General features: G+C 47.3%; 1 protein-coding gene across 1 annotated transcript in view; it reads right to left on the bottom strand.

Moving 5' to 3' along the window:
* Positions 1–19,239, bottom strand: part of mtus2b (microtubule associated tumor suppressor candidate 2b) — a 100,646-nt gene that overhangs the window by 4,614 nt on the left and 76,793 nt on the right. Inside the window, 5 exon segments of the mRNA XM_064985591.1 lie at positions 1,725–1,823; positions 1,917–1,990; positions 2,357–2,462; positions 4,507–4,721; positions 10,988–11,054. Of these exon segments, the coding sequence (XP_064841663.1) occupies positions 1,725–1,823; positions 1,917–1,990; positions 2,357–2,462; positions 4,507–4,721; positions 10,988–11,054 (561 nt within the window).

The following is a 19,239-nucleotide window of genomic DNA, read 5'->3' as shown; positions in this document are numbered from 1 at the left end:
GTGCTGACATGGGTCCTTTGCCTTGATTGTGTCTCCATTCTGAATGTGCACACATTTCCAGAAATTTTTCGACTCATGGCGGTGAAATGTGTCTGTTATCTGTCCGCTGTGTCTGTTCCTTCCTTTCTGAACATTGTTTGACAGATATTCCATAAACGCAACATGTATGAGCTGAAATTGAAGATCCCCAAAATGTTCCATACACCTATAAAAAGTGTATTTCTCTACAATTTTGTGAACAACTTTGTTTACATCTCTGTCAGTGAGCATTTCTCCCTTTGCCAAGATAATCCATCTACCTGACAGGTGTGGCATATCAAGAAGCTGATTAAACAGCATTAGCATTACACAGGTGCACCTTGTGCTGGGGACAATAAAAGGTCACTCTAAAATGTGCAGTTTTGTCACACAACACAATACCACAGATGTCTCAAGTTTTGAGGGCGCGGGCAATTGGCATGCTGACTGCAGGAATGTCCACCAGAGCCGTTGCCAGATAATTGAATGTTCATTTCTCAACCATAAGCCACCACCAAACGTTGTTTTCGAGAATTTGGCAGTATGTCCAACGGGCCTCACAACCGCAGACCACGTGTAACCACACCAACTCAGGACCTCCATATCCGCCTTTTTCAACTGTGGGAAAAAGTGGATGTGCCTGGCTCCCAAGTGGGTGGGCCTTTTTATTTTATTGAACCAGGCAAGTCAGTTAAGAACAAATTCTTATTTTCAATGATGGCCTAGGAACAGTGGGTTAACTACCTGTTCAGGGGCAGAACGACAGATTTTGTACCTTGTCAGCTCGGGGATTTGAACTTGCAACCTTTTGGTTACTAGTCCAATGCTCTAACCACTAGGCTACACTGCCACCCCAAGCCCACCCATGGCTGAGCCCCTGCCCAATCATGTAAAATCCATAGATTATGGTTCTTTTATGAACTATAACTCAGTAGAATTGTTGCATTTAACGTCAATGGTGCCACCTGACAATGGTTTTAGACAGAGATCATTTTTAAATTTTATTTTAACTTTATTTAACTGGGCAAGTCAGTTAAAGAACAAATTCTTATTTTCAATGACGGCCTAGGAACAGTGGGTTAGCTGCCTGTTCGGGGGCGGAGCCACAGGGGGGTGGCAGGGTAGCCTGGTCCAACTAGTCCAACGTTGGACTAGTAACCGGAAGGTTGCAAGTTCACATCCCTGAGCTGACAAGGTATAAATCTGTTGTTTTGATGTCAGCTTGGGGGTTTGAACTTGCAACCTTCCGGTTTCTAGTCCAATGCTCTAACCACTAGGCTACCCTACCGCCACCTGTTGTTCTGCCCCTGAACAGGCAGTTAACCCACTGTTCCTAGGCCGTCATTGAAAATAGGAATTTGTTCTTAACCGGAAGGTTGCAAGTTCACATCCCCGAGTTGACAAGGTACAAATCTGTCGTTCTGATGTAAGCTCGGGGGTTTGAACTTGCAACCTTCCGGTTTCTAGTCCAACGCGCCAACCACCAGGCTACCCTGCATAACAATGGCTTCGCTGTCTAGATCCGTCTACGCTTGTAAGATATCCAGATAACAATGTCGGACGACCTCCGGAGTTGGAGAGGATCTGATCACCGTGTGTCTTTTAATCATCGACCCCCAGTTAAAAGATCTGATCACAATTAGCAGGTGGAAAAGATTAGGACAAAGGATGCATGTTAGCAGCCGGTATAAAGGTGCTTCTGTTACCACGATCTGTTCGTCGGTGCTCCTGCGTAGAGCCTCCTCAAATCGCTTGGCTCGGTCTCTCAGACTGCGGTTCTGAAAGGTTAGTGTGTCCACCTGGTCCTGGACAGAAGTGTTTCAACACAACTTTATATACAGTATGTCATCATTACAAACAATCGATTGATTGATAACATTACCGTAACTGGACCGTACCTGCAGCGACAGTCTGAGCTTCTCAAAGTCCTCTTCCAATGACTTCCTCTGCTGCTCATGGGCCATCTTCAGGTCTGATGGAAACATCAGAACACAATTCAGTCAGGATGTAGTCGAGTGTCTGTCTGTCTGTATGATGCATAGCCTCTCTCTTCTCTCTCTAGCTCTCTCCTTTTGTCTTTCTCTCTCTCTCTCCTTTTGTCTCTGTCTGTCTGTGTGTGTGTGTGTGTGTGTGTGTGTGTGTGTGTGTGTGTGTGTGTGTGTGTGTGTGTGTGTGTGTGTGTGTGTGTGTGTGTGTGTGTGTGTGTGTGTGTGTGTGTGTGTGTGTGTGTGTGTGTGTGTGTGTGTGTGTGTGTGTGTGTGTGTGTGTGTGTGTGTGTGTGAGAGAGAGAGACCAGGTTGTGTTGAGAGTCCACAGAGCAGTGTTTTTCTAAATGTACTTTTGACAGTCCTGGCATGCTCCTCCTTGAGAGTGACCAGTGTGTCATTGTGGTTGTTTTCCATTTCAGTCAGAGCTTCCTCATGGTTCTCCGTCACCTCCTCCATCTGGAGACACACAGGAACACAGTAGAGGGAGGGGATCTTTATATGTTTTTATTTTTATTTACGTGTTGTACCTGTAACCTCCCCCCTCTGAAAAAAAGAAAAATGACAAAACTAAATAAAAAAGTTGGTCACAAAAAAACTAAACTAAAATCACATTGACAATATAGTCACAATCACATTCAGTCGCACAATCAAAACCTTGTTATTTTTTGTGTGTGTGTCTGTACAGTGGCATTCGGAAAGTATTCAGACCCTTTGACTTTTTTCCACATTTTGTTATGTTACAGCCTTATTCTAAAATGTATTAAATCGCTTTTTCCCCTCATCAATCTACACACTATACCCCCTGATGACATCACAATACCCCCCCTAATGACATCACAATACCCCATAATGACATCACAATACCCCATAATAACAAAGCCAAAAAAAGCTTTTAAAAATATTTTTGCAAATGTATAAAAAAAAATAAGCAGATATAAGTATATAAGTATTCAGACCCATTACTCAGTACTTTGTTGAAGCACCTTTGGGTATGACGCTACAAGCTTGGCACACCTGTATTTGAGGGGTTTCTCTCATTCTTCTCTGCATATCCTCTCAAGCTCTGTCAGGTTGAATGGGGAGCTTCGCTGCTTAGCTATTTTCAAGTCTCTCCAGAGATATTCGATCGGGTTCAAGTCCGGGCTCTGGCTGGGCCACTCAAGGACATTCAGAGACTTGTACCGAAGCCACTCCTGCATGGTCTTGGCTGTGTGCTTTGGGTCGTTGTCCTTTTAGAAGGTGAACCTTCACCTCAGTCTGAGGTTCTGAGCTCTCTGGAGCAGGTTTTCATCAAGGATCTCTCTGTACTTTGTTCTGTTCATCTTTGCCTCGATCCCGACTAGTCTCCCAGTCCCTGCCGCTGAAAAATATCCCCACAGCATGATGCTGCCACCACAATGCTACCCCGTAGGGATGGTGTCAGGTTTCCTCCAGACATGACGCTTGGCATTCAGGCCAAAGAGTTCAATCTTGGTAATATAGACCAGAGAATCTTGTTTCTCATGGTCTGAGAGTCCTTTAGGTGCCTTTAGGCAAACTCTAAGTGGGTTGTCATGTGCCTTTTACTGAGGAGTGACTTCCGTCTGGTCACTCTACCATAAAGGCCTGATTGGTGGAGTGCTGCAGAGATGGTTGTCCTTCTGGAAGGTTCTCCCATCTCCACAGAGAAACTCTGGAGCTCTGTCAGAGTGAACATCGGGTTCTTGGTCACCTCCCTGACCAAGGCCCTTCTCCCGCGATTGCTCAGTTTGGCCGAGCGGCCTGCTTTAGGAAGAGTTGGTGCTTCCAAACTTCTTCCATTTAAGAATGATGGAGGCCACTGTGTTCTTGGGAACCTTCAATGCTGCAGAAATGTTTTGGTTCCCTTCCCCAGATCTGTGCCTCGACACAATCCTGTCTCGGAGCTCTACGGACAATTCCTTCAACCTCATGGCTTGGTTTTTGCTCTGACATGCACTGTCAACTGTGGGACCTTGTATAGACAGGTGTGTGCTTTTCCAAATCATGTCCAATCAATTGAATTTACCATAGGTTCACTCTAATCATGTTGTAGAACCATCTCAAGGTTGTCTTCCTTAGGGGTGTACTCACTTTTGTTGCCAGCGGTTTAGACATAAATGGCTGTGTGTTGAGTTATTTTGAGGGGACAGCAAATTTACACTGTTATACAAGCTGAACACACTACTTTACATTGTAGCAAAGTGTCATTTCTTCAGTGTTGTCACATGAAAAGATATACTCAAATATTTACAAAAATGTAAGGGGTGTACTCACTTTTGTGATGTATGTATGCATGTGTGTGTGTGTGTGTGTGTGTGTGTGTGTGTGTGTGTGTGTGTGTGTGTGTGTGTGTGTGTGTGTGTGTGTGTGTGTGTGTGTGTGTGTGTGTGTGTGTGTGTGTGTGTGTGTATGTGTATGTATGTATGTATGTGCGTGTGCATGTAACCGCGGCAGGTAGTCTAGTGTGTGTGTGTGTGTGTATATATATTTCCCTCCCTACCTGCTCCAGCTGCTGTGTCCTCAGTCTCTCCAGCTGCTCCTGTCGTTGGGCCTCCAGGCGCTGTATCTCTAGGCTGTGATACTGCCTCAGTCTTTCCTCCAGCCGGCCCAGCTCACTCTGCTGCTGGGCACGCAGACCCTCCAGCTCCCGCTCAAACCTCCGCTCCAACTCCCCCTTGTCCTGCTGCAGAATCTCCCACCGCGACACACTTGAGGCTTGGGGGGGGTTGAGGGAGGAGGAGACAAAGAGAAGAAGGATAGTATAGTTACTAGGGATCTTTACGTTTTCAAGACGATTCAATATGTATCTAGATTCCATACAGCAGGAGTGACAAACTCATTCCTTGGAGGGCTTTAGTGTCTGCCGGATTTTGGTTTTTCCTTGCAGTTAAACCCTAGACAACCAGGTGAGAGGAGGTCTTTACTAATTAGTGACCTTAGTTCATCAATCCAAGGGAGGGGCGAAAACCTGCCGTGGAATGAGTTTGACACGTGCGACACAATTCGGTGTGATTCGGTTTGATTACAGAACCAATGAGATTCGGGGTTGGATCTTACTGAGCTGAGTGTGTGTGTGTGTGTGCGTGTGCGTGTGCGTGTGCGTGTGCGTGTGTGTGTGTGTGTAATGTTGAATTTAATGTTGGCGCTACTGTCCATGCGTTTTTGAGCAGGCCCAAAAGAGACCCTCCCCTTTAGAGTCAAGTCAAGTTTTGCTGCCGGAGTCCGCACCTTTGGGGGGGTGGGGGGGTCACATGTAGTAGTGGCCAAAAGTTTTGAGAATGACACATATTAATCTTCACGCTGCCTTGTTAAGAACTAATTCTTATTTACAATGACGGCCAAACCCGGACGACGCTGGGCCAATTGTGCACCGCCCTATGGGACTACCAATCACGGCCGGATGTGAAACAGCCTGGATTCAAACCAGGGACTTTACAGTCGTGACCAAAAGGTTTGAGAATGACACAAATATAAATTTTCACAAAGTCTGCTGCTTCAGTTTGCATGATGGCAATTTGCATATACTCCAGAATGTTATGAAGAGTGATCAGATGAATTGCAATTAATTACAAAGTCCCTATTTGCCATGTAAATGAACTGAATCCCCCCCAAATATTTCCACTGCATTTCAGCCCTGCCACAAAAGGACCAGCTGACATCATGTCAGTGATTCTCTCGTTAACACAGGTGTGAGTGTTGACGAGGACAAGGCTGGAGATCACTCTGTCATGCTGACTGAGTTTGAATAACAGACTGTAATCTTCAAAAGGAGGGTGGTGCTTGGAATCATTGTTCTTCCTCTGTTAACCATGGTTACCTGCAAGGAAACACGTGCCATCATCCTTGCTTTGCACAAAAAGGGCTTCAAAGGCAAGGATATTGCTGCCAATAAGATTGCACCTAAATCAACCATTTATCGGATAATCAAGAACTTCAAGGAGAGCGGTTCAATTGTTGTTGTGAAGAAGGCTTCAGGGCGCCCAAGAAAGTCCAGCAAGCGCCAGGAACGTCTCCTAATGTAGATTCAGCTTCGGGATCGGGGCACCACCAGTACAGAGCTTGCTCAGGAATGGCAGCAGGCAGGTGTGAGTGCATCTGCACGCACAGTGAGGCGAAGACTTTTGGAGGATGGCCTGGTGTCAAGAAGGGAAGCAAAGAAGCCACTTCTCTCCGGGAAAAACATCAGGGACAGATTGATATTCTGCAAAAGGTACAGAGATTGGACTGCGGAGGACTGGGGTCCAAGTCATTTTCTCTGATGAATCCCCTTTTAGATTGTTCTGTAGGACTGCTGGGGGGGTTTCTCATCAATCTACACACGAATCCCCTTTTAGATTGTTCTGTAGGACTGCTGGGGGGGTTTCTCATCAATCTACACACAGTACCCCATAATGACAAAGCAAAAATGTACATAAGTATGCAGACCCTTTTCGCAGTACTTTGTTGAAGCACCTTTACAGTCTTGGGCATGACACTACATGCTTGGCACACCTGTATTTGGGGAGTTTCTCCCATTATTCTCTGCAGATCCTTTCAAGCTCTGTCAGGTCGAAGGGAACGTCGCTGCACAGCTATTTTCAGAACTCTCCAGAGATGTTTGATCGGGTTCAAATCTGGCCTCTGGCTGGGCCACTCAAGGACATTCAGAGACTTGTCCCGAAGCAACTCCTGCATTGTCTTGGTTGTGTGCTTAGGGTCGTTGTCCCGTTAGAAGGATCTGTCTGTACTTTGCGCCGTTCTTTCTCTCAACCCTGACTAGTCCCCCAGTCCCTGCCGCTGAAAAACATCCCCACAGCATGATGCTGCCACCACCATGCTTCACTGTTGGGATGGTGCCAGGTTTCCTCCGGACATGACGCTTGGCATTCAGACCCAAAAGTTTAATCTTGGTAACATCAGACCTGAGAATCTTGTAGATATCTTTTGGCAAAAGTGGGCTGTCATGTGCCTTTTACTGAGGGGTGGCTTCCGTCTGGCCACTCTGCCATAAAGGCCTGATTGGTGGAGTGTTGCAGAGATGGCTGTCCTTCTGGAAGGACCTCCCATCTCCACAGAGGAACTCTGGAGCTCTGTCAGAGTCACCATCAGGTTCTCGGTCACCTCCCTGACTCAGTTCCTTATCCCCGGATTGCTCGGTTTGGCAGCCAGCTCTAGGAAGAGTTTTGGTGATTCCAAACTTCTTCCATATAAGAATGATGGAGGTCAATGCATTCTTGGAGACCTTCGATGTTGCATGTTTTGTTACCCTTCCCCAGATCTGTGCCTTGATAGATTCCTGTCTCGGATCTCTTCGGACAATTCCTTCGACCTCTTGGCTTGGTTTTGGCTCGGAAGTTAACTGTCAACTGTGGGACTTTATATAGACATGTGTGTGCCATTCCAAATCATGTCCAATCAATTGAATTTACAACAGGTGGATTCCAATCAAGTTGTAGAAACATCTCAAGGATGATTAATTGAAACAGGAGCTCAATTTCGAGTCTCATAGCAAAGAGTCTGAATACTTATGTAAATAAGGTATTTCTGTTTTGTTTTTTTAAACCTGTTTTCACTTTCTCATTACGGGGTATTGTGTGTAGATCGATGAGGACATTCTTTTACTTAATCCATTTTATGATAAGGCTGTAACGTAACAAAATGTGGAAAAAGTCAAAGGGTTTGAATACTTTCCGAATGCCACTGTAGTACTTCAATCAATCACTCCAACTACCTCATACCCTAGACAGGGTAACATCTGGCGCCCCCCCCCCCTTGGGTTGTGCCGTGGCGGAGATCTTTGTGGGCTATACTCGGCCTTGTCTCAGGATGGTAAGTTGGTGGTTGAAGATATCCCTCTAGTGGTGTGGGGGCTGTGCTTTGGCAAAGTGGGTGGGGATATATCTTTCCTGTTTGGCCCTGTCCGTGATTATTATTATTGGACCATGCTGGTCATTTATGAACATTGGAACATCTTGGCCATGTTCTGTTATAATCTCCCCCCGGCACAGCCAGAAGAGGACTGGCCACCCCTCATAGCCTGGTTCCTCTCTCGGTTTCTTCCTAGGTTTTGGCCTTTCTAGGGAGTTTTTCCTAGCCACCGTGCTTCTACACATGCATTGCTCAGACAGGATAACATGACTATGTTTGGACTATCAGACAGGACAACATGACAATCAGACAGGACAACATGACTATCAGACATGTACAACATGCTGTTTGGGGTTTTAGGCTGGGTTTCTGTACAGCACTTTGAGATATCCGCTGATGTACAAATAAATAAATTTGATTTGATTTGACTATCAGACAGGACAACATGACTATCAGACTGGTATACATGACTATCAGACAGGACAACATGACAATCAGACAGGGCAACATGACTATCAGACAGGACAACATGACAATCAGACAGGACAACATGACAATCAGACAGGACAACATGACTATCAGACAGGACAACATGACAATCAGACAGGACAACATGACTATCAGACAGGACAACATGACAATCAGACAGGGATACATGACGATCAGACAGGACAACATGACAATCAGACAGGACAACATGACCATCAGACAGGACAACATGACTATCAGACAGGACAACATGACTATCAGACAGGACAACATGACTATCAGACAGGACAACATGACTATCAGACAGGACAACATGACTATCAGACAGGACAACATGACTATCAGACAGGACAACATGACTATCAGACAGGACAACATGACTATCAGACAGGACAACATGACTATCAGACAGGACAACATGACTATCAGACAGGACAACATGACTATCAGACAGGACAACATGACAATCAGACAGGACAACATGACTATCAGACAGGACAACATGACAATCAGACAGGACAACATGACAATCAGACAGGACAACATGACTATCAGACAGGACAACATGACAATCAGACAGGACAACATGACTATCAGACAGGACAACATGACCATCAGACAGGACAACATGACTATCAGACAGGACAACATGACTATCAGACAGGACAACATGACCATCAGACAGGACAACATGACTATCAGACAGAGAGGGTAACATGACTATGCTGATCAGAGAGGGTAACATGACTATGCTGATCAGAGAGGGTAACATGACTATGCTGATCGGAGAGGGTAACATGACTATGCTGATCAGAGAGGGTAACATGACTATGCTGATCAGAGAGGGTAACATGACTATGCTGATCAGAGAGGGTAACATGACTATGCTGATCAGAGAGGGTAACATGACTATGCTGATCAGAGAGGGTAACATGACTATGCTGATCGGAGAGGGTAACATGACTATGCTGATCAGAGAGGGTAACATGACTATGCTGATCAGAGAGGGTAACATGGCTATGCTGATCAGAGAGGGTAACATGACTATGCTGATCAGAGAGGGTAACATGACTATGCTGATCAGAGAGGGTAACATGACTATGCTGATCAGAGAGGGTAACATGACTATGCTGATCGGAGAGGGTAACATGACTATGCTGATCAGAGAGGGTAACATGACTATGCTGATCGGAGAGGGTAACATGGCTATGCTGATCAGAGAGGGTAATATGACTATGCTGATCAGAGAGGGTAACATGACTATGCTGATCAGAGAGGGTAACATGACTATGCTGATCAGAGAGGGTAACATGACTATGCTGATCGGAGAGGGTGTCAAGCCTTGATCTGTTTCACCTGTCCTTGTGCTTGTCTCCACCCCCCTCCTGGTGTCACTTATTATCCCCGGTGTATTTAGCCCTGTGTTTCTTGTCTCTCTGTGCCAGTTCGTCTTGTTTCTCAAGTCAACCAGTGTTTTTGTGTCTCAGCTCCTGCTTTTCCCAGTGTCTCTTTTTCTCGCCCTCCTGGATTTGACCCTTCCAGTCCTGACTCTGAGCCCGCCTGCCTGACCAATCTGCCTGCCCCTGACCTCGAGCCTGCCTATCGCCTGGTACCGTTTGGACTCTGAGCCCGTCTGCCTGACCACTCTGCCTGTCCCTGACCTTGAGCCTGCCTATCGCCTGGTACTGTTTGGACTCTGACCTCGTTACTGAACCCCTGCCTGTCCTGACCTCGAGCCTGCCTATCGCCTGGTACTGTTTGGACTCTGACCTGATTTATGAACTCTCACCTGTCCCTGACCTGCCTTTTGCCTACCCCTTTTGGTATAATAAATATCGGAGCTCAACCATCTGCCCCCTGTGTCTGCATTTGGGTCTCGCCTTGTGCCCTTATACAAGGTAACATTGATATGCTGAATATTTCCTTGTATCCTGACTAACCTGAATCTCCCAACATATCAGACAGGGTAACCTGACTAACCTGAATCCTTCACCAGCCCCATCCCTCTCTAGGGAGACTAGCTCCTGCCCTGTCGTTACAGGTTCATATTCTGTATAATAGATGACATGGTAATGTAGCATACCTGCTGCCACAGCCCAGTGACTCACCATCTCCCTACCTAGCTGGCAACCACTCAATGTATCTTGTCTATAGTCCCCTATCTCCTAAAATGTCACATTTCCGGAAACATGTGGCATCCAGCTAGCAATCCAGCTACCAATTCAGCTAGCATCCAGTTAACATTCAGCTAGCAATCCAGCTAGCAATCCAGATAGCATTTAGCCTGCAATCCAGCTTGCAATCCAGATAGCATTCAGCTAGCAATCCATATAGCATTCAGCTAGCAATCCAGCTAGCAATCCAGATAGCATTTAGCCTGCAATCCAGATAGCATTCAGCTAGCAATCCAGATAACATTTAGCTAGCAATCCAGCTAGCAACCCAGCTAGCACTCCATATAGCATTCAGCTAGCAATCCAGATAGCATTCAGCTAGCAATCCAGCTAGCAATCCAGCTAGCAATTAGCCTGCAATCCAGCTAGCAATCCAGATAGCATTCAGCTAGCAATCCAGCTAGCAACCCAGCTAGCAATCCAGATAGCATTATGCTAGCAATCCAGCTGGCATGGCAGGCGTTGACTTACCCACTTCATCCCTGATCCTGGCAAGCTCCAGGGACAGTTCCCTCTCCTTCAGGATGGCACTCTCACTCTGAAACACACAGACGCACACACTTCCGTCAAGCATGGAGGATATTTATTTAACAGTGTTAAAGGACCCTTGAGGTTGAAACTGCTTCTCCGAGGTTGACCTGAAATCACCGGTACATCACAGGAGGTGGGTGACACCTTAATTGAGGAGGACGGGGCTCCTGGTAATAGCTGGAGTGGAATCAGTGGAATGGTTTCCATGGCGTTTGATGCCATTCCACATACTCCGTTTCAGTCATTATTATGAGCCGTCCTCCCCTCACCAGCCTCCACTGGTGTACATGTCTCTTGGGGCATACATCAAATTACAGTATATTGTTGTGTGTGTGTGAGCAGTTAACATGATGAATGGTGCTCCCAGCTACATCCCTGGGGACTCTTTATGACGTGACACCCTGCTCGAGCATCATCTTCCCAGTCAGAGCAGAGCCAGAACAGCCCTGCATGGGGACTCTTTATAACGTGACACCCTGCTAGAGCATCATCTTCCCAGTCAGAGCAGAGCCAGGACAGCCCTGCATGGGGACTCTTTATAACGTGACACCCTGCTAGAGCATCATCTTCCCAGTCAGAGCAGAGCCAGGACAGCCCTGCATGGGGACTCTTTATAACGTGACACCCTGCTAGAGTATCATCTTCCCAGTCAGAGCAGAGCCAGAACAGCCCTGCATGGGGACTCTTTATGACGTGACACCCTGCTAGAGCATCATCTTCCCAGTCAGAGCAGAGCCAGAACAGCCCTGCATGGGGACTCTTTATAACGTGACACCCTGCTAGAGCATCATCTTCCCAGTCAGAGCAGAGCCAGAACAGCCCTGCATGGGGACTCTTTATAACGTGACACCCTGCTAGAGCATCATCTTCCCAGTCAGAGCAGAGCCAGAACAGCCCTGCATGGGGACTCTTTATAACGTGACACCCTGCTAGAGCATCATCTTCCCAGTCAGAGCAGAGCCAGAACAGCCCTGCATGGGGACTCTTTATAACGTGACACCCTGCTAGAGCATCATCTTCCCAGTCAGAGCAGAGCCAGAACAGCCCTGCATGGGGACTCTTTATGACGTGACACCCTGCTAGAGTATCATCTTCCCAGTCAGAGCAGAGCCAGAACAGCCCTGCATGGGGACTCTTTATAACGTGACACCCTGCTAGAGCCAGAACAACCCTACTCACAAAGCCTGACACAACACAAAACACCACACACCATCACACTGATTAAAAAATATATATATATTTTGATCACCTCCCTTGCACCACGTCACATAAACACAAGTAGTAAATAAGATCAGATCGATATAACCCAACAGTTTAACAATGTATATCTGATGTGAATGACTGATTTATATTGCAGGAGGTTGAGGCACTTAGCTAACACTGTTCTAAATAGACCAGGAGAGAGAGAACAGGAAGTTACTAGCCAAATAACCATGATGGACTCATGTATAGATGAAGCTGAGGCTAACACTGTTCTAAATAGACCAGGAGAGAGAGAGAGAGAGAGAGAGAGAGTCGCAGAGAGACAACAGGAATTTAGTGATTCAACATGTTTATAGACAATAACCATGAGGCTAACACTGTTCTAAATAGACCAGCAGAGAGAGAGAGAGTCACAGAGAGAGTCAACAGGATGTTACTAGCCAACTGAACAGGACAAGAGTGGACTAGTCAGCATAATGTAATTATGATGCGGTCCTCCCTCAACAGAACTATGGCTGTACCTCAATGGTCTAAAGTGGCTTCCTCTCCTCATCTCCTTCCTCTCCTTCATCTCATCTCCTCATTTGCTTTCCTTCATCTGCATCGATATGAATAAAACAACTGGAACGTTGACATGGGATACTTGGCAGACATCCAGCGTTTTGCTTTCAGGTCAGTGGAGATGAAGGAAGCCCAGTCCCCCAGCCAGCCCCTCCTTCCTCATCTCATATTCCCCTTTACCACGGCAACATAATCCATTTACTTCCTGGAACGCAGAACACACAAGGAGCCAGGGAGTGTCATCACACAGAGAGACAGGGAGTGTCATCACACAGAGAGACAGGAAGACAGAGAGACAGGGAGACAGAGAGACAGGGAGTGTCATCACACAGAGAGACAGGGAGTGTCATCACACAGAGAGACAGGGAGACAGAGAGACAGGGAGTGTCATCACACAGAGAGACAGGGAGTGTCATCACACAGAGAGACAGGGAGTGTCATCACACAGAGAGACAGGGAGACAGAGAGACAGGGAGTGTCATCACACAGAGAGACAGGGAGTGTCATCACACAGAGAGACAGGGAGACAGAGAGACAGGGAGACAGGGAGTGTCATCACACAGGGAGACAGAGAGACAGGGAGACAGAGAGACAGGAAGACAGGGAGACAGGGAGACAGGAAGACAGGGAGACAGGAAGACAGGGAGTGTCATCACACAGGGAGACAGGGAGTGTCATCACACAGGGAGACAGAGAGACAGGGAGACAGGGAGTGTCATCACACAGGGAGACAGAGAGACAGGGAGACAGAGAGACAGGAAGACAGGGAGTGTCATCACACAGGGAGACAGGGAGACAGAGAGACAGAGAGACAGGGAGACAGGGAGACAGGAAGACAGGGAGACAGGGAGACAGGAAGACAGGGAGTGTCATCACACAGGGAGACAGGGAGTGTCATCACACAGAGAGACAGGGAGACAGAGAGACAGGGAGTGTCATCACACAGAGAGACAGGGAGACAGAGAGACAGGGAGACAGGGAGTGTCATCACACAGGGAGACAGAGAGACAGGGAGACAGAGAGACAGGAAGACAGGGAGTGTCATCACACAGGGAGACAGGGAGACAGAGAGACAGGGAGACAGGAAGACAGGGAGACAGGGAGACAGGAAGACAGGGAGACAGAGAGACAGGGAGTGTCATCACACAGGGAGACAGGGAGTGTCATCACACTGCTTTCTGTCCTCAAAGACATCAGCTGCTCCATCTATAAAATAAATAAAATATTCTCTCCTCAGAGCTACACACCCATCTAATACACCAGAGCAGTAGACCAGAGTCATGACATAGAGCAGACCAGCAGACCAGAGTCATGACATAGAGCAGACCAGCAGACCAGAGTCATGACATAGAGCAGACCAGAGTCATGACATAGAGCAGACCAGTATACCAGAATCGAGACATAGAGCAGACCAGAGTCATGACATAGAGCAGACCAGTATACCAGAGTCATAACATAGAGCAGACCAGTATACCAGAGTCGAGACATAGAGCAGACCAGAGTCATGACATAGAGCAGACCAGTATACCAGAGTCATGACAAAGAGCAGACCAGTATACCAGAGTCATGACATAGAGCAGATCAGAGTCATGACATAGAGCAGACCAGAATACCAGAGTCGGGACATAGAGCAGACCAGAGTCATGACATAGAGCAGACCAGAGTCATGACATAGAGCAGACCAGTATACCAGAGTGATGACATAGAGCAGACCAGAGTCATGACATAGAGCAGACCAGTATACCAGAGTCATGACATAGAGCAGACCAGCAGACCAGAGTCATGACATAGAGCAGACCAGTATACCAGAGTCGAGACATAGAGCAGACCAGAGTCATGACATAGAGCAGACCAGTATACCAGAGTCGAGACATAGAGCAGATCAGAGTCATGACATAGAGCAGACCAGTATACCAGAGTCGAGACATAGATCAGACCAGAGTCATGACATAGAGCAGACCAGTATACCAGAGTCATGACATAGAGCAGACCAGTATATCAGAGCCATGACATAGAGCAGACCAGATTCATGACATGGAGCAGACCAGAGTCATGACATAGAGCAGACCAGAATACCAGAGTCACGACATAGAGCAGACCAGCAGACAAGAGTCATGACATAGAGCAGACCAGCAGACTAGTCAGGACATAGAGCAGACCAGTATACCATATTCATGACATAGTGCAGACCAGCAGACTAGAGTCAGGACATAGAGCAGACCAGCAGACTAGTCAGGACATAGAGCAGACCAGTAGACTTGAGTCATGACATAGAGCAGACCAGCAGACTAGAGTCAGGACATAGACTAGACTAGAGGCTATGGAAACATGCACTGTAATCTGTCCATGGGAAGACTGATAAGACAGTAATTGTACGATTGTAATGATCAATACGACAACAGTCTATAACAACACCACCAACCAGACAAGTCTAGTAGAAATGCTAACGTCACAACATAAGGCCCTCTCCTTAGATCTCTAGAACTGACAGTGAGACCCATATTTAGGAATGATAACAGCCTACACGTTGTCCGCACTTCCTCCTTCTCCTGCAATGACACACTTCTTCACTTCCTCTCTCTCCTGCAATGACACACTTCTTCACTTCCTCCCTCTCCTGCAATGACACACTTCCTTCCTCTCCTGCAATGACACACTTCTTCACTTCCTCCCTCTCCTGCAATGACACACTTCCTCCCTCTCCTGCAATGACACACTTCTTCACTTCCTCTCTCTCCTGCAATGACACACTTCTTCACTTCCTCTCTCTCCTGCAATGACACACTTCCTCCCTCTCCTGCAATGACACACTTCTTCACTTCCTCCCTCTCCTGCAATGACACACTTCTTCACTTCCTCCTTCTCCTGCAATGACACACTTCTTCACTTCCTCCTTCTCCTGCAATGACACACTTCCTCCCTCTCCTGCAATGACACACTTCCTCCTTCTCCTGCAATGACACACTTCCTCCTTCTCCTGCAATGACACACTTCCTCCCTCTCCTGCAATGACACACTTCTTCACTTCCTCCATCTCCTGCAATGACACACTTCTTCACTTCCTCTCTCTCCTGCAATGACACACTTCCTCCCTCTCCTGCAATGACACACTTCTTCACTTCCTCCTTCTCCTGCAATGACACACTTCTTCACTTTCTCCTTCTCCTGCAATGACACACTTCCTCCCTCTCCTGCAATGACACACTTCCTCCTTCTCCTGCAATGACACACTTTCTCCTTCTCCTGCAATGACACACTTCCTCCTTCTCCTGCAATGACACATTTCTTCACTTCCTCCCTCTCCTGCAATGACACACTTCCTCCATCTCCTGCAATGACACACTTATTCACTTCCTCCCTCTCCTGCAATGACACACTTCCTCCTTCTCCTGCAATGACACACTTCTTCACTTCCTCCCTCTCCTGCAATGACACACTTCTTCACTTCCTCTCTCTCCTGCAATGACACACTTCTTCACTTCCTCTCTCTCCTGCAATGACACACTTCCTCCATCTCCTGCAATGACACACTTCTTCACTTCCTCCCTCTCCTGTAATGACACACTTCTTCACTTCCTCCTTCTCCTGCAATGACACACTTCTTCACTTCCTCCTTCTCCTGCAATGACACACTTCCTCCCTCTCCTGCAATGACACACTTCCTCCTTCTCCTGCAATGACACACTTCCTCCTTCTCCTGCAATGACACACTTCTTCACTTCCTCCCTCTCCTGCAATGACACACTTCTTCACTTCCTCCATCTCCTGCAATGACACACTTCTTCACTTCCTCTCTCTCCTGCAATGACACTTCTTCACTTCCTCCCTCTCCTGCAATGACACACTTCTTCACTTCCTCCCTCTCCTGCAATGACACACTTCTTCACTTCCTCCCTCTCCTGCAATGACACACTTCTTCACTTCCTCTCTCCTGCAATGACACACTTATTCACTTCCTCTCTCTCCTGCAATGACACACTTCTTCACTTCCTCCCTCTCCTGCAATGACACACTTCTTCACTTCCTCTCTCCTGCAATGACACACTTATTCACTTCCTCCTTCTCCTGCAATGACACACTTCTTCACTTCCTCTCTCTCCTGCAATGACACACTTCTTCACTTCCTCCTTCTCCTGCAATGACACACTTCTTCACTTCCTCCTTCTCCTGCAATGACACACTTCTTCACTTCCTCCTTCTCCTGCAATGACACACTTCTTCACTTCCTCCATCTCCTGCAATGACACACTTCTTCACTTCCTCTCTCTCCTGCAATGACACTTCTTCACTTCCTCCCTCTCCTGCAGACACACTTCTTCACTTCCTCCCTCTCCTGCAATGACACACTTCTTCACTTCCTCCCTCTCCTGCAATGACACACTTCTTCACTTCCTCCTTCTCCTGCAATGACACACTTCTTCACTTCCTCCTTCTCCTGCAATGACACACTTCTTCACTTCCTCTCTCTCCTGCAATGACACACTTCTTCACTTCCTCTCTCTCCTGCAATGACACACTTCTTCACAAACACAGCAGTCTGCACAGACACTCAGCATATAGTGTTATATAAGGGCACTGTAGAGACAGAGAGAGAGAGAAACACAGACAGTGCGAGAGATGTCTTTTTGTCTCTATAACAAAGCACAAAGAGCAAAAACAGATACATGATCAATTACAAATCATAGAATCAACTATTGAAAACTACCAGAACCCAGTGGATTCTCCAATTACCTTGAATGAATTACAGGACAAAATACAAACCCTCCAAACCAAAAGGCCTGTGGGGTTGATGGTATCCTTAATGAAATTTTAAAATATACAGACCACAAATTCCAATTTGGTTATACTTAAACTTTTTAATATCATCCTTAGCTCTGGCATCTTCCCAAATATTTGGAACCAAGGATGGATCACTCCAGTCCACAAAGTGGAGACAAATTTGACCCCAATATCTACCGTGGGATATGAGTTAACAACAACCTTGGGAAAATCCTCTGCATCATCATTAACAGCAGACTCGTACATTTCCTCAGTGAAAAGAATGTACTGAGCAAATGTCAAATTGGCTTTTTACCAAATTACCGTACAACAGACCACATATTGACCCTACACACCCTAATTGACAAACAAACAAACCAAAACAAAGGCAAGTTCTTCTCATGCTTTGTTGACTTCAAAAAAGCCCTTGACTCAGTTTGTCACGAGGGTCTGTTATACAGACTGATGGAAAGTGGTGTTGGGGGAAAAACATACGACATTATAAAACCCATGAACACAAACAACAAGTCTGAAGGTTAAAATTGGCAAAAAACACACATTTCTTTCCACAGGGCCGTGGGGTGAGACAGGGATGCAGCTTAAGCCCCACCCTCTTCAACATATATATCAATGAATTGGAGAGGGCACTAGAACAGTCTGCAGCACCCGGCCTCACCCTACTAGAATCTGATGCCAAATTTCTACTGTTTGCTGATGATCAGGCGCTTCTGTCCCCAACCAAGGAGGGCCTTCAGCAGCACCTAGATCTGTCCCCAACCAAGGAGGGCCTTCAGCAGCACCTAGATCTGTCCCCAACCAAGGAGGGCCTACAGCAGCACCTAGATCTGTCCCCAACCAAGGAGGGCCTTCAGCAGCACCTAGATCTGTCCCCAACCAAGGAGGGCCTACAGCAGCACCTAGATCTGTCCCCAACCAAGGAGGGCCTACAGCAGCACTTAGATCTGTCCCCAACCAAGGAGGGCCTACAGCAGCACCTAGATCTGTCCCCAACCAAGGAGGGCCTACAGCAGCACTTAGATCTGTCCCCAACCAAGGAGGGCCTTCAGCAGCACCTAGATCTGTCCCCAACCAAGGAGGGCCTTCAGCAGCACCTAGATCTGTCCCCAACCAAGGAGGGCCTACAGCAGCACCTAGATCTGTCCCCAACCAAGGAGGGCCTTCAGCAGCACCTAGATCTGTCCCCAACCAAGGAGGGCCTACAGCAGCACCTAGATCTGTCCCCAACCAAGGAGGGCCTACAGCAGCACTTAGATCTGTCCCCAACCAAGGAGGGCCTACAGCAGCACCTAGATCTGTCCCCAACCAAGGAGGGCCTACAGCAGCACTTAGATCTGTCCCCAACCAAGGAGGGCCTACAGCAGCACCTAGATCTGTCCCCAACCAAGGAGGTCCTACAGCCGCACCTAGATCTGTCCCCAACCAAGGAGGGCCTACAGCAGCACCTAGATCTGTCCCCAACCAAGGAGGGCCTACAGCAGCACCTAGATCTGTCACCAACCAAGGAGGGCCTACAGCAGCACCTAGATCTGTCCCCAACCAAGGAGGGCCTTCAGCAGCACCTAGATCTGTCCCCAACCAAGGAGGGCCTACAGCAGCACCTAGATCTGTCACCAACCAAGGAGGGCCTACAGCAGCACCTAGATCTGTCA

Source organism: Oncorhynchus masou, chromosome 13 (genome assembly GCF_036934945.1).
Source record: "Oncorhynchus masou masou isolate Uvic2021 chromosome 13, UVic_Omas_1.1, whole genome shotgun sequence".
NCBI lineage: Eukaryota > Metazoa > Chordata > Actinopteri > Salmoniformes > Salmonidae > Oncorhynchus > Oncorhynchus masou.
This window is presented reverse-complemented; position numbering and strand designations above follow the sequence as displayed.